General features: G+C 47.0%; 1 protein-coding gene across 1 annotated transcript in view; it reads left to right on the top strand.

Moving 5' to 3' along the window:
* Positions 1-16,317, top strand: part of BLNK (B cell linker) — a 72,210-nt gene that overhangs the window by 28,221 nt on the left and 27,672 nt on the right. The window contains exons 4-5 of the mRNA XM_054581293.1: positions 9,287-9,327; positions 13,896-14,052. Of these exons, the coding sequence (XP_054437268.1) occupies positions 9,287-9,327; positions 13,896-14,052 (198 nt within the window). The remainder of the gene's footprint in view (positions 1-9,286; positions 9,328-13,895; positions 14,053-16,317) is intronic.

Raw genomic sequence — 16,317 nt, 5'->3', positions numbered from 1 at the left:
ACAGATGGCGCAAGGTTACCCAATCCTCTCCAGATTTAGCCCTACAACACCATTCCAACTAGGATCAACTTTGTCAGGGAAGATTAGTTAGTCTTGAAGCTGGTAGTTTTTATGGTAGTGGCAAGCAAAGTAAATTATCCACCATACTTTTGTTTTCTAGAACAGATACCTTGGGAGGCTAGGACTAAAATGTGTTTCTAATGGCTTAAAAGCAAAGATTTCTTAGATGTGAACAGGTCCATACAGCCCTCAGTTAAAAAAAAAAAAACAAATAAACCAATTAAAATCCTCATTATTCTCTCCAATTTCTAAAAAAGAAAATAAAGGAGACGATACCTGTTAAGTACCCAAAGTTGGATGGAAAAAAATCATGACATCATGGAGTGTTGGGCTTGAAGGGAACCCCAGAGATCACATAGTCTAATACCCAATACAATCCTCAATGCAATGCCCCACCAGCATGTACCACACACAAGGCCCACTCTCCGCTTGGATGTCTCCTGTGGTGACCTCCCAAACCTGTCTGGTTCGGGCAGGGACAGTCAGGCCTGGGCGGATGTAATTGTCATCCATTTCCTTGTGGTTTCCATAGCCTGTCCTGATGGCCACGTAGTACAAGTCTTAAATATTAAATAAAGTAGAAACAGTTGTTTGGTGTAACTCCAAGGATAGAATTGAGAAGTTAGTTCATTTGAATGTTTTCTTCTCTAGAATAAACATCTCCTGGTGCTTCGGCTGTTCTACACATACTATGATTCATTCAGCCAATATTACACAGTGTGTTCTATGTGATACTCACTGGGCTAGAGATGAAGTCGGGAACAAAATATCGTCCCTGCCCTTAAGGTGCTCAATGGTTAATGGGGAGTCAGGTAATAAATGCGAATGCCAACAGGTAAATCTAAATTACCAAACATCGTCCCTGCTATGAAGGAAAATGGCAGGTGCAGTTCAGGGAATCACTGTGGGGCTACTTAGGTAGTCAGGGAAGGTCTTGCTAAGGAGGTGACATTTTAATTTGAGTCCTGGGGGATGAGCAGAAACATTTGTCATTTTGTAGATGAACCAACAGCATTGGAGATGCTGGACACCAGTGTTAGGAGCTTGGGCAATTCTCGGAAACCTAAGCAGAGTGATATATCTGGTTTCAGGATGGAGTCTCCTGACGATTCCCTCATATTCAACCATCTTCTTGCTCATTCCCTCATTCAGGCCCCTCCTTTTCTTGTGTCTTCTACTTGGGCAAAAGACAGGCGGTATTCATCATTTATTCCTCCTTTTGCCTAACCCACACATCATCATTGATTCCTCTTCTTCCTTCTCTCTCTACCAAAAAAAAAAAAAAATTCATCTCTAAATCCTATTAATTCTAGCCTTTAAGTGTCCCTCAAACATGTTTGTCCCCTTCTATTCACGTAGCAACAGCTCCGACCCTGTCATCAGACGGCTTGTCTGTACAAAGCCTCTGAGCAGTCCCCTTAGTTCCCAATCCCATGTGGTCCTTTCACCCTCCCCCAGAGAGTTTTCTGAAATACATTTGTTTAAATATTCTCATGGCTTTACATCGTCAACAGGAGAAATAGCAAACCACTGAGCCTGCACACAAGGTCCTTCAATGTCTAACCGCAAGGCTGTGTAACCCTGGCCACCACACTCTCTTCTCCTTATCTATTATGTAATATATCACACAGGGACGGAACTAGAAGCTCTGTCAGGTTCCCGCCAATGCTAATTCTCGACACTCACAGAACCACAAATCTTTTGAACCCAGGGCCCAGTAATGAAGCAAGCTTCTCCCAACCTCCCCTGGCTTTGGAAAGTTGCATCTTCTGATTTGTACTTAACCTGTCTTGGGTCTCAGCTGGGTCTACTAAGCCTTTGCTACTTAAAGTGCAGTCCCTAGTGTGCAGCATCAGCATTACCTGGGAGCTTGTTAGAAATGCAGAATCTCTACCCCATCCTAGAACTAAGGGATTAGAATTTGCATTTTAGCTCCAGGGGATTTGAATGTATATTAAATATGAGAAACCACGCAATAAACCACAAACTGTGTCCTTACTGCTGCTCCTGAACTGAAAGACAAGTCCACTGAAGTTCCAGGGTCTCAAATTCATCCTATTGCACTTCACCAAACCAATAGGGCCTTGCCTACACCCAGTCCCCAGGAAAGGTCCTTTTGGCAAAACCGTCACCACCACCTGCAGTTAGTACCTCCCTTGCCATTCCTGCCCAACCCCCAACTCATGTCCTAGAAGCACTTCCAGCTGCTTCCTCTGAGCCCTGGGGACCCTGAGCAGTTGAAAGCCTAAGGCCTCAGAAACCAGCTCCTCCTGAACACAGAGTCTTCAAGGTGCTGGCAAGGCGCCAGTGCTTGGAGACCTTAACCCGCCAGACCTCCGGAGCGGGAGGCCAGGCAGGCACTCCCTGGAGGCCTGTGCAGACTTGAAACAGCCCCACCTGTCTCCCCTAGATGCTGGGATTGTACCCTTTTTCCAGTCCCAGAAGCCCATGGCTTCCCGACCCTGTAGCAGGGAAAGTTGGTCGACCTTGGTGATGCTGACCTTCAGAAGGCAGAGGATGAAGAGGCCCAGCGCCTCCCAGCGGTCAGTCGGAGAATCACCACAGTCCTTACTCTCCTTAGAGAGCCGCTCAAAGCTTGAATTAGACAAGGAACGGAGGCCTGGCTCTCCTACAGATGCAGATCAGACCAGGATGGAGCCGGCTGCTTTCAGTCCAGACCTGGCAACCATTGCCTGCAGGGCCCTCATGGTCCACTGAGCAGGATGTATTACGCCCAAGCAGCTGGTATTCGGGAAGGGAAGATATCCAAAACATGTTGTGTTTACTCTGCTCTGGGTATTAACCTTAGCTCTTTACAGACACTGGCTCCTTTACTCTCCCAGTAGCACCATTATACAGACATGACTACCTCGGTTTCCCAGAAGAAAATGCATTTCAGGAACATGAAGTTACATGCCCAAGGTTACTGCAGCCACTGCAGGAAACCCACCCCAGGCTCTCATTCTGGTGTTCCTCCTTGACCCTAGATGGTTACACTTTTCCGGAGAATTTCTTACTATTCAGAAGGTCCAGAGCCTCTGACATTAACACCAGCACCTTTCCAGTTACTGTGCTTTCATGGTTGAACAGCCTCCTGTATCTTTGAAGTCTGGGGTCTGGCTCGGGGGGCAGGGGCAGGAAGACCAGTTTTGGTGACCCCAGAATCTGCTGGGGTCATTGCACAAAGCTGGAGAGGGGATGAATGAATGAGGCCTCTCTACTTGTGTGCATGGGCTGCGCTACCCAGGACCCCCCCCCAGGGGGTCCCCCTTCCCCTCCCACCCCCAAAGTCCTGCAGCGAAGAGAGCAGAGCAACCACCCGGGGGCGGGGCAGAGGAAGTCACCTGGACAGGGGTTTGTGGGTAAATGATTGCCACCGAAGTACGGGGTATGCATAATGACCCTTTGTCCACAAAAGAAGTGAAATGTAACCCTGCTTTTGCCCCCACTCTGGTGTCTTTAGTGAAGCCAGCATTCACCTGGCTTTTTTCTCCTCATTTATACCCTAACCGGTGGTACCAACAAAGTTCATTTGGGGAGAGCAGATTCCACATCAGTCCTCCTCATGGGACTAAGAATAAAGGAATGAAACTTGGACTGAAAGGCATTTTATAGCCTAGAAAGTCCTGAAAACTCACCCAATCCAAGCTTCTCAAGTTAGGGATAACTGGAGACCAGAGAGGCAAAGTGACTGCCCAAAGTCACACAGCCAGGTGATGGTGGCTAAGCCAAGACTATGTCCCCAACTTATGCACACCTAACACCCTGTTAATAGGGTCCTGGGGAGGAATAAATAAACATACCAAAAAAGGGAATTTTTAAGATGTATTTAGGCTCCATCCCTCTCCTAGCCAGGCTGGGTCTGGGCCTGGGCCTCAGCTCCTCCCCTGGGTAGCATTCCTTTCTCTTCTCAGGGAGGACCAGGTGGGGCTGCCCGCCCATGGCCTCCCTTGCAGCCTCTGTAGTTCTGTTCTCTGTTCCTTCCCTGAATCTGTCCCCACCCCCGCACCCAGTCCCCCTGCCTCCCTTCTTTCTTTCCCGCATCCCACCGCGGTCTTCCCATCGGCCCCTGCATCCCACCACCAGCCCTGTCAGAGGAGAAATGGGAGGACCCAGTGGCCCAGAGCACAGCCAGAGTGGGACCAGAGCCACGGCTGAGGCCACGTGTCAGACACGGAGCTGTGGCGTACAGCCCTCGAAGCCCATGGCTGGGATGCCACCAGCACTGCCCCACGGTCCCTCGTGCTCCTGATGACTCAGAACAGAAAGGTTGATTTCACCCCGTCCCTTCACCTCTTCCATCAAGATCACTCCATGGAGTCCTTTGCTGTCCCTCCAGCCATCCCTTCCCCTCCCGGGTCTGCCTCAGCCTTTGTCTCCTCATGGCAGAGTTACTCGAACACCACCCTTGTCAGCTTCCTCATCTCAGCTGGTCACTGGGACCACAGTGTCCACTGTTGCTGGAACGTCCCCTTGGCTGGCAATGAACCTGGCTTTGTTTTCCCTCTTGGCATATTCTCCTGGGACTCTCCAGGGCAGGTCATTCATTCTGTGCATGCCTGTGCCTTATGGATGCCCCCGCCACCCCTCAGCTAAGCTCTGCATCCTCTCCATTCTCTCACTCAAGTCCCACTGGTCCTTCAGGGCCCAAGTCAATAGCATCTTTGACACAAAGCTTCACGCAACCTCTCAGCCCTCACGGAGTGCACTGTTCTTGAACTTACCCAGCACAGGGCCATGATTCCAGCTGCTGGGACACTTTCCAGGGAATTTTACACCACCCTGGACCATCTAATACGTAATTGTTCTCCTAGACTTTAGGTATGTTATTACCATTGTACAGGGTGGCTCCATGAGAAGACCTTGAATTTTGGGGTCCTTTTGGCCTGGGGTGGAATCCTGGCTTTGTTCCTTAAGTACTGTGTGAGCCAAGAAAACCTTTGTAGCTTCCCCCAGCCTCCGATCTCTGGTCTAGAGATAAGATTACCTATCCTTCAGGTTATTGTGAGAATTAAGCAGAAAGTCAAGTAACAGTAATAACTATCACTCACTGGGCTCTTACTCCATGTCAGGCGCTCGTCTAAGCACTTTCCATGTGTGATTTCATTTTCATTCTCTCAAAACCCTATGATATAGGTACTACCAATAATGTCTGTTTTAGTGATAAGAAAACTGAGGCCCAGAAGTTATGCAATTTGCCTAAGGTCACACTGCTAGCAAATGGCAGAATCAGGATTTTAAGTAAGCAAGACAGCTGACCCCGTGTGTCTTTGCCTGGAGCAGATGCTGAGATGGGGGCCATCATGGCCATTTTCATGTGTCTCATAGTGCCAGGTGCTGTGTCCACAGGCTTGGGAGGGCCATGTGAATCCCAAAGCCTCAGCCAGGCAAGGGGAGGAGTCCTTCTACTGTGTGGCATGAAATTATGACACAGCCAATGGAGCATAAGCCCCAAACAAGGTGCATGACACAGCAGGAAAGGCTTTCCCCAGCAAGGGGGCCCATCAGCACCTCAGCTTCCTGGCAGGGGTGTGAAATCCCATTCCCCAAACTAAGCTGCCCAGCCCATGTTAAACTTGAATTTACCCTTCTGAAAATTTCACCCAGGACACTAGAGGCTTTCTTGGATTTATGTCTTTGTGGTTGCCATACTGCATGGTTGCCATTAGAGTGAAATAGAATTGGTAGTGTTTTCAGGGTTTATTGAGAATTGTCAATACCCATGACAGCAATAAGTAACATCAATACAGCATTTACTGCGTGCCAGGCTTTGCAAAGCACATCACGTGTGTTATGGCACTCGACTCTCATAAAAACATGAGGCTTTCAGTCTCTTATCCTTGTTTTATGGGTGAAGAAATTGAACTTTAAACAATTAAACTACTGGTCCACTGCCAAACATGTAGCAAAAGCCAGAGCCAGGATGGGAACCCAGGGAGCCTGGTTCTAAAACTACCACCCTCACACCGTGGGAGGCTCCCTGAGACGCTGGAACACCACCCACTACTTTAGATCTACTACTTTGGCTTGTCACGCTTTTCATTGTGGGCAATGGCCTACAAAGTTGTGACTTTACCAGGGAATTTTACATCACCCTGGACCATCTAATACATAATTGTCCTCCTAGGCTTTAGGTATGTTATTACTATTGTACAGGGTGGCTCCGTGAGAAGACCTTGAACTTTGGGGTCCAAAGTATGATGCTGTGAGTTGCTTGCAGAACCAAAAGATGGGGTCGCTGGTAGAGGGCATGGCACCATCAGATAACCTCTGCCACAGGATGCTTTTGTCTCTTTACTGCTTCGGTGTGCCAAGGTGCCTTGATTGGGCCCTTATTGTTTCTCCTAGGTTTTACCTGAATGCCTAGGGAAGGCCAGGTGGCTCACATGAGATTGCAGCTGCAGGAGCCAACAGATAACCAGGCCTTCGGTCCAGCTCCCACATTAGCTAGCCATGTGCCTTCAGACAGATTTTGCAACTTCTCTTAGACCCAGTTTCCTTGACTGTAAAACGGAAACCATAATGCACCTACCACATAGTACTATGTTGATGATAAATGAAGAAATGCATTTATAATGCCTAGCCTAGCACCCAGCACATAGGAAGCGTTCAATAAATAGTATCTACTATTATAATACTAATTTTTATTCATTCAGTCATTTACTGGTTCAGACCTTTATTAATGCATGGATTACAAATACAAAAGGCCATCCAGATACAAAGATAAATTAAATAGATCTTGCTTTTCAATACTGAGTGAGAAAAATTAGTTGTAGCAAAGGGCAGGATGAAGTAGATGTGACATCAAGGTGCCAGCAGCATCTAAAGGGGTCTAGAGGAAGAAGTGATGGGTTATGACCGGAGGGACTAGGGAGGACTTCATGGAGGAGGTAAGACAGGCATTTCCATGGAAGGAGGAAGATGGGCTGGGGAAACAGCATGAGCAGAGCAGGGTCCTATCAAAAGTGCAGGATGGGAGGTGCAAGCTCTTGATATTACTGGCAGTGAACAGGGAAGAGGGCTGCAAGAGAATTCAATGGAGGGACCGGAGGTGGAGGCATGTGAATGTGCTGATAGGGAGTCTTGGCTCTATTCCATAGGGAGCCCCTGATAATCCTTGAGGAAAGGAAGAGCATGATCCAACCTCTAAGAAAATAACTAGAAACAGTAGGAAAGATGACTGGAGAGGAAAGATAACAAGGACAGGGAAACTAATTAGAAGGCTATTGTGAGTATTTTCACCAGTAACTGATCACAAAGTGGACCCTGACTCACTGAGCAAAGGGTCAGCAAGTGCACTTGACGAAGGCAGGGCAGTGTGTTTTAGAAAGGCATTTTATAAAGGTTTCTACTTTAAAGGTTGAAATGAAAACATTTTGTCACCTTAAGTGTTGATTTTTGATTCTCTCCGAACTTATGTGCCAGGTATTGGCTTAATGGGTATAGGACTTATCACCCATTCTTCTAGAGTTTCTTGGCAAGCCCCAATGGCTGCAATACATTATAATTTGGTATAAATTAACCCAAAGAATAATTTAATAAGAATTATTTTTCTGTTAATGTCCAAGTTTGATCCATTATTTGGCTTGTAGAATGAAGCTCCTTCTTAGCGCCTATCATTTTTTTCCCCCAAGAGAGGGTACCGTTATTTAAACTCTGGCCACTCTGATCCAAAGACCTCTTGCCCCATTTCACCTTCCCAAGCCCTTTCCTTGTGCCTGTGTGGAATCCCCGTGGAGCTGGGGTCAATGACCTGCTGTGGCAGAGGATAGGGATGGTAACCAAGGGTTCTGCTGAGGTTCTGGGGACATCAGGGACCATTCACGGGGCCCTCTAGCAACAACTGCTCAGTAGGATGGGAGGGTCACTGGGACCCTCTGGTGTAGTCATTGGGGCCACTCTGCCATCTGGACCTATGTCTGGTTGATTGTCTACCCAAAAGAGTAGCATGGATTGCATTTAACCTCTAAGTTCAGTTTATGTGATGTGATAGATGCCAAGCTTCTCATACTCCAAATGTGTTTAGGAGAAAAAGGGGTCAAATATTCTCCTTGGTTGTCATAATCCAGACCTATTTTATCCTTCAATGTCAAAACAATGTGAGATCTGTCATATCCATTTTTATACCCCTGCAGAGACTAGGGTGGTGCTCAAAGGCGGCGAGGCAGCATGGTGTTGGGGTTCAGAGCATGCACTTGGAAGTCAGCCTGCAGGGTTTAACCCCTTGCTCTACCATTTACTATCTGACCTTGGGCAAGTGGTTTACCACAGCAAGTGGCTGCTGTGTATAATGTGCACCTTTTTACCCAAATTTTTGAGGGAAAAATAAGTATGTGCATTATACATAGGTAGTACCAATTCCATATCTATATAAATGTTTAAAATTATTTTATTTATGTTTATGTGTTAAAAGTGTAACTCTAGAAACCAATAACAATATACAAAATAATACCCTTTATAATACAAAAAAACAAGTATCTAAATATAAATAAATAATTGAAATAAAAATTAAAATGAAAGACTTTTGTCCTGAAAGTTGGGGCCAAAAATGTGGGTGCACATTATACACAGCAAAATACAGGGCATTTTATCTAGGCCTCATTTTCCACATTAGTTTTTTAAGAGAGCCCAATGAATGCAAATCTCTAATAGCATTGCCTGGTATGTAGTAAAGCACTACATACAAATTCTCTTAATAAAATGTCCAAGTTAGAGCCAGAGAGAATCTTAAAAGTTATCCCCTCATTTTATAAACCTGGAAACTGAGGCCCAGGGACATTAGTTGTTCTTGCCCACAGTCCAGTGGGTTAGGAACAGAGTCTGGATGAGAATTTAGGTCTATCTGACTGTGTCCAGTGCTCTTCCTACTTCGCCATCCACATACTGATTCAAAGAAATCCTTGGAAGCAACACAGTATGGATTGCAGGTTCCTACTGGGCTACCCTAGGGTACCCAGAATGCCCCTTGACAACGACAGACACGGGTCTGATGCACCATTTCTATGCCCCGCTGGGACTTCTCTTCAGGCTTTGAGAACTGACTTTAAAAAAAAAAAAGATTCAAAAGTGAATGAACATCAGATGACTGTAATGGCCATTCAAGGTCAAGTAAAGGGGACCAGCAAGCCCAAGGGCAGCGAGGGCAGGGGCAAGGTGCTTGTGGACAGTGAGGAACTGGCCAGCTGAGATTTATGTGTGTCCATTCTGCTTCCACACGCCATTTCAGAGAGCCCTGCCGACGAAGAGGAGCAGTGGTCGGACGACTTTGTAAGTATTTGCTCCTGGGACTAGGAGGGTACCATTCCCACCGGGGCCTGCGGGAGGCGTCTTTAAGGGTTTGTGTCTGAATCACATGCTGGTGATCGGCTGCATGTCCCAGAGGGGAGATAGCTGGTCTAGAAGGGACACCTGCAGACAAGGCAGCAATAACCTGACACTGACAGACCTGAGCCAGCATCTTGCTAGGCGAAGAGCTTTGTATGCATTACCTCGCCTAGTCCTCACTGCAGCCCTCTCTCGGAATAGGCATTCTTATCCCCACTTTCTGCTCGTATTCAGAGTACTCACCATCACAGCCAAAAAGGAAGTTAAAATGTTTAAATATCCCCATGTCAGTCGGCAAATGCCTCTGTCCTGAATTTCCTAGTGCCCAGCCCCTCCTGGGAGCTCTACACAAACCAACAACCAAAGAATAAAGGCCTGGCACATCGGGGGCCTCGGAACATTCCTTAGTGCAATAGTTAAACATTTTGAGTATCGGCCCCTCCGATTTCACAGGTGAAGAAACCAAGGCACAGAGCATTTAATGGCAGTTCCAAAATTCACTTGCAGGATGTCAGATCCCAGACCCAGGCTTTTAAACCCCAAGCTGCTTGCTGTGACCAAGCAGATCTTAGCAGAGTGTGGGAAGCCAAGAATGAGACAGAGGAACCTGGCCATCACGACAGTGGGGGGCGGTACATCAGAATTAACTATAAACCTCTTCGAGGTGTCTTAACAACCCACAAAACCCCAGCAGCCACTTTTCTCTTAGGCTGAGTCTTACAGGGACAAGATATCCTAAAAATTTTTCTTCACAATAATTGTCCTGCACATATCGAATTCATGCAGAATAGTAGCCTGCTCCAATCTGTGAATTTTATATCTAGAAATGGATCGAATAGGGTCTCCACACAACCACACACCATATAAGAAAACTAAGGCCAAGAAAATGAATATGACTTGCCCACCGTTGCTCAATTACGCAGCAGCCCAAGATGAGAACCCAGGACTCCCCTCCAGCGCCCAGAATTGAGCCTGAGCTCCACGTTGTGTGTACCACCTGGAGTTTATCAGAGTATTGGGAAACAGGAGTTCTGTTCTTTTTAACTGCAGAGAAAAGATTTTTTTAAAGAGGGGACGCCTTGGCCTCTCTACAGGTCACTTGGGCTCGGAGTCACTGCCCAGAGAGCCCAGCAGCCCCTGAGCCCTCAGAAGCACTGCACCTGCGCCCCCTGCTGGCCGCACGTACACAGCCATATCTTAATTAAAGTTAGAAAGCTGGTCCTCAGGCTGAGCGAAACCAAGAAAATTTAGCTTGCTGGCTGGATAAAAAGAACACACAGAGGGGACTTAGGAAGCACAAGATAAAACCACCCTGGAGAGGAGGAGATGACTTGTATCTCAAAGTCAAACAACCAAAATCAAGGTACCAACTATAATAAGGATTGAAAAAACATTCACTCAGTTATTTTTACCTGATTGGATTCCCATTGCACATAGAATGAACTCCAGGCTTGTTGCAAACACCTTCGGGCTTGATGAAATCTGGCCCCTGTGGACCTGTCCAGGGCCCACCACCTTTAAGCAGCACCTTGCTCCTCACAGCGCGGTCCCACAGGCTTGCCCACTGCTCCTATAACATGCCAAGGACCTGCCTGCCCCAGCGATTTCAGACTCATGGCCCCTGGGCAGGAACAAGAAGGTAAAAGAGAAGACATCAAAGAGCCTTCCTCCATTCTTCCACAGTTGGTCGGCTCCTTCTTGTCCTTCAGGCTTGATTTAAGTGTCTCCTTCTCAAAAAGGCCTTTCAGGTACCCTCATCCAAGGCAGACTGACTCTCCTCACTGCTGTCTGTCTCAGGATCCCGATAGTGATAGCTATTTTATCTGTTTGATGATCTACTTGTTATTTATTATTCACTATTTGTGTGTCATTTGGTGCCCTCGCTGGAGTTTAATTTCTATGAGGGCAAGGACTATGCTCGGAGTCGAGCCTGATGCCTGGCACATGGGAGGACTCAACCACTGTTAACTGATTAAACAAATAAATGGACAATTTGACATTTTGTCTAATTACACATCCTCTTCTTCATAGTTTCCATTAGACTGTCCAGCATATTGCACTTGTTAAGTATTGAATAAGTGATTGATTTTTGTTTGCCAGAATTTAGAATAATTTGAGGGAAGGGGAATTTTTTTTAAAACTCTCAGAAGTTTGAGCATATTCCTTTTTTATTCTCTTGATAAAAAAAAAAAAAAAAACATTCAATGCATTCCCCTGTGTTTAAAGCAAGAAGTACCCATGGTGGGTCTCCCACAGAAAAGATTTTCCAAATGAAGGATCAGGCCAGAACTTCTCTGGAGAGAAGAAGTGGCCCCTCTACAGGTCACTTGTGAATTTTATATCTAGAAATGGATCGAATAGGGTCTCCACTCAACAACACACCATATAAGAAAACTAAGGCCAAGAGAGTGAATACGACTTGCCCACTGTTGCTCAATTACGCAGCAGCCCAAGATGAGAACCCAGGACTCCCCTCCAGCGCCCAGAATTGAGCCTGAGCTCCTCCCATTCCTCCCTCCTCAGTCCCTTCGGAGCCCAGGGCAGCAGCTCGGTTTATTTGTTCATTCCACAGCGGTGCAGTGGGCACCTACCGTCTGACAGGCCCCGTGCTGGGTCCTGGATATACAGTCCCAGTCCTGTCCTCATGAGGCTCCCCATCTGGTCGGCAGCCCAGTGACAGAGGAACAGCTGACATGGAGTCTTTCTTCCTCCACTTCTCTGCCACCTCTGCCAAAGTGGTCCTCTCATTCAGGTTGCCCAGCATGCGAGGCTGCAAGGACCGCAGTGTCCTCCATGAGGTACCCACTGCTCCTCAGCCTCCAGCTGATTAAGTCTCAGAATTTCCCATCCCTGCTCCATGAAGATTGAAAGAAAGTGGGCTGCCCAAACCATCTTTCACTCAGACTCGTGTATCTGGTGCCTGCTGACTCTCTCACTTTCCAGATGTTCATTAAAGCCACTACGTTGCAGCACTTGTACTGCTGTCTCTCTGAGAGGCCACCACAGCAGTGACTGGGTCCTTGGCCTGGAAGCGGAAAGTGCCAGCCACCTCCTGCTGGACCAGATTAGCCTTGGGAAGCCAGGCTCTGGCCACCCTTTCACTCCCACCTCACCTCCTAGGCCGCCTGCTGGGGACAGGCATTCACTTCTGCGAGACACAGACTGTGGGCTCAGATTACTCAACTCCTGTCTTCAGTTTTCTCAACTATAAAATGGGCTTTTTAGAAAACTATCTCATGATTTGGTGAGGAGTAAATGAGGTACAGAGCATATTGAAATGTCAGTTACAAGAATATTATTACTATCATTATTCTATTCAGCCCAAATTCATGTTCATGTTCAGGAAAGATTATTGGAGTTCCCACGTACTGTTGCTGAGATCGGAGTTTGGGAAAATCCAATGTACTGGAATTTTCCTATCTCATCCCATTCACCTTCTCCCCTACTCTAGGACAAGGACAAGCCACTCTTTTTTAAGCCTCTGTTCTCATTCCTTATCCCACTCTTCATCCTATTCCTCCTCTCTCCCTATCTCCCTACAAACTGAGGAAGAAAACATAGACCTCACTCATGTATTCATTCACTTGTTCATTCCAACACACTGTGAGCTCTTATCCTATGCCAGCCCTGTTATAGGCCCTGAGGACACAGCAGTAAAGGAGATACTACACCTGCCTCACATACACCTGCATCTGTGTTATACAACTGCAAGCAAAGGAGACAGGCAGGTGCATCGTCCATTCACTGGGAAATCACATATGGATCATGCATCATGTCAGGCAATGGGGTGGCAGGGGCAGTGGATACAGAGGTCAAAGGACCTTTTCACTCTTGAACCAAATATTTCTTGAACTGAATATACTCATATGTATGCATACTATATACATACACTATCTCTAAACAAAATTCACAAGATGTTAGTAATTCTGTTTGCCTCTGGGGAGAGGAACTGAGTGGCTGGGACGGAGACCTCACTACATCCTTCTGAAGTGTTTAAACTTTAGAATATGTCAATGTATTTCTCAATATTAAGTTAAGTAAAATTTATACTTGAGAGTAGACTCTGAGTCCATTTGAGGCCTAGCCCTTCTGGCTTACCAGCTCTGTTTTTAAAAATAATCATTTTTAACTTCATTTCATCAAAGGTATTTAGGTATTCTTGTGTGTCCCCTTCCCCTCTTCATTAAACTTAGGTTTTCCTCAACTGTCAACATTTATAATACATAAAACCTATCAGTTATTCTATTTTTCTGTCTTCGTAAAATATATTTTCTCTCCAACTGTTCTTTACCCACGTAGAATTTCAGCCACCCTGTGGGTTCAATGGTCCACTTGTTCCCCCCAGCTTGCACCCCACCATGACCACTGCTGGCTGCCTAACCTTGGCGAGCCAGCCCGTCCAAGCCTTGCTTCCTCATCCTGACACTGGGGGGCAGCCCCAGCCCCCAAGGCAGGAGCTGTCCTTACGACTAAGCACAGCCAGGCACTGAGCCTGCCGTCTGCACTTGCAGGACAGTGATTATGAAAACCCAGATGAGCACTCTGACTCAGAGATGTACGTGCTGCCCGCCGAGGAAACAGGGGATGACAGTTATGAGCCGCCACCCGTCGAGCAGGAGACAAGGACTGTTCACCCAGCCCTACCATTCAGCAGGGGCGAGTACATAGGTAAGGCCAAGCCCCCGGGCCCTGGGTGCTCAGCAGGGGTGGGGGGCAGGCCGACGTTGGCTTGGAACCTCCCATTCGCATCACCTCCAAGTGGGCCATCTGGTCACTCACAGGTAATGGCGCCCCCACTGGCAAATTTGCCCATTTGAGAGGCAAAGTATCCTTCCTTAACCAGGAATAGTGGAAACAGGCAAAAGATAACAGAGCACAGCCTGATGGCTCCTCCCAACTCCAGGCAATCTGTGAAATCGACTCCCAGATTAGTCCCTACTTGGACTAATTCAGCACGAGGTTCTGAACTTTCTCTTGAGATGCCTACACAGAACAAAGATGATCACCAAGGATCCCAGTACCTATTAATTCTCCTCCTTCTTCCATGCCCACACCCACAATGGCTGCAAGACTGTGGACTTTTAACTGGGGGTGAAGGTAGGGTGAGGACGTTTAAGTCTGGAATTAGCCTCATAGGTTAAATGGAACCAGCTCCAGTTTGACCTCCAGGCCTGAGTGTGGTGGCTTTTAATGTCCCCAAGAAGTTTGTGTTCCAGTCTTAGGAGGTATGTGTGTCCGCGATAATCACAATGATACTCGCATTTCTGCAGAGTGTCCTTACCTATAAAGGGCTGTTTGTCCATTATCACTGCCATTAACTGCCTCCTTAGACCACCAGGCACTGAGGCTTCATGCCACAGCCTATTGAGCCCCACTATGTGCTAGAGGTATGCTAAGCACTGAGCATTCAGCAACAAACAAGACAAACAGACTCCCAGACTTTTTAATTTACTTAGTGCTTTCCAGCTATGAACTACTTCACCCTCTCAACAACCTTGAGAGAAGCATTCATCCCCACCTTACAAAGGAAGCAAGCAAGGCTCAAAGGAACGAACTAATGAGCCAAGGTTTTACAGATGGTGGTGGAGCTGGGATGCAAGCCAGTCCATTCAGCCTCGAAGCCCACACTCGTCACTGCTCTGCCCTGCATGCCGCAGGGCATATTTTTAAGGGACTCTTCAATCATCCCAACAACCCTGGGAAGGAAGGGGCTGTGCTAGGCCCATTTTCCAGACCAGGAAACCACAATTCAGGGTGATTAAGTAGCTCATTCAAGGGCACACTCTTCAAAGCCTGTCGTCTGTGTTTTGCTACTTCTGATGGGCTTATATCTTACATTAAGAAAACTAAGTAAACTCCAGTTTCAAATAAAGAGCTTCAAGTAAAACTATAAAAACTGACAGAGTAATAGGCGTAGCAAAATAGATGACCTACTGGCTGAGCCCAGCTGTATCACCCAGAAAGAGGCTGCCCAAGAGGCAACAAACATGAAGTTAAGCATGTACCTTCAGTGGACACGTGGGCTGAGAGCAGGAGTGACCCAGGAGGAGATCAAATTTGGGGGCATGACAGTGGGCTGTGGCAGGAGGAAGCAGAAGGAAGTCAGTGTAAGTGCCTGTGCTGTTCCCAGGATAGGGAGCACCCAAAATTATTCCCATGCTAAGATATTCCCATAACGCATCAGTTTGAATCTTCCCTCACAGGCTGGGCAGATGCCATGTTGCCTACGCCCTCCACCACCTTATAGGAGCAATATCAGTTCTATTTGTTAGGTGTCAACTCTGCCAGACACACTGCTCCTGTGGCTTTCACTGCTTTCTTCCTGATCCCTACAGTATCTCTCTGACATGGTTATGATGATCCTCGCTTTTAAAGATTTTATTTATTTATTTATTTATTTATAGAGAGAGGAGAAAGGAGGGAGAGAGGGAAATAAACAACAATGTGTGGTTGCCTCTTGAGTGCCCCCTACTGGGTACCTCGCCCACAACACAGGCATGTGCCCTGACTGGGAATCAAACCAGCAACCCTTTGGTTTGCAGGCCAGCACTCAATCCACTGAGCCACTCAGCCAGGGTTATCTGCACTTTTAAAATGAGGAATGTGAGTCCCAGAGAGGTTGAATAATGAATAACTAGCCCAGAGGAGTGCAGCTGGTGGATAGCAGAGCAGTGGACTGAATACAGGTCCATTTGGCTTCAGATCCTGGACTCCTTCCCTGATACCTGTTGAAGACATTCTGAGGCAGGGGAATTTGTGAATTCTCAATGATTTGAGGGAAATCATTGAGGGGAGGAGCATGTAGGTTCACCCAGATGAGCAGTCACAACCCTGAATACACCGTAGAATAACCTGGAGACCCTTTAAAATCTTTAAAGCTAGGTCCTTCCCTACAAGTTCAAACTAGTTATGTCTGGGGTGTGCCTTGCCTGG

This window comes from Pteronotus mesoamericanus, unplaced genomic scaffold (genome assembly GCF_021234165.1).
Source record: "Pteronotus mesoamericanus isolate MK-2021 breed Mesoamerican mustached bat unplaced genomic scaffold, CSHL_Meso_final contig_657, whole genome shotgun sequence".
Classification (NCBI taxonomy): domain Eukaryota; kingdom Metazoa; phylum Chordata; class Mammalia; order Chiroptera; family Mormoopidae; genus Pteronotus; species Pteronotus mesoamericanus.
Note: the sequence above shows the minus strand (reverse complement) of the source record. Positions and strands in the feature narration are given on the sequence as shown.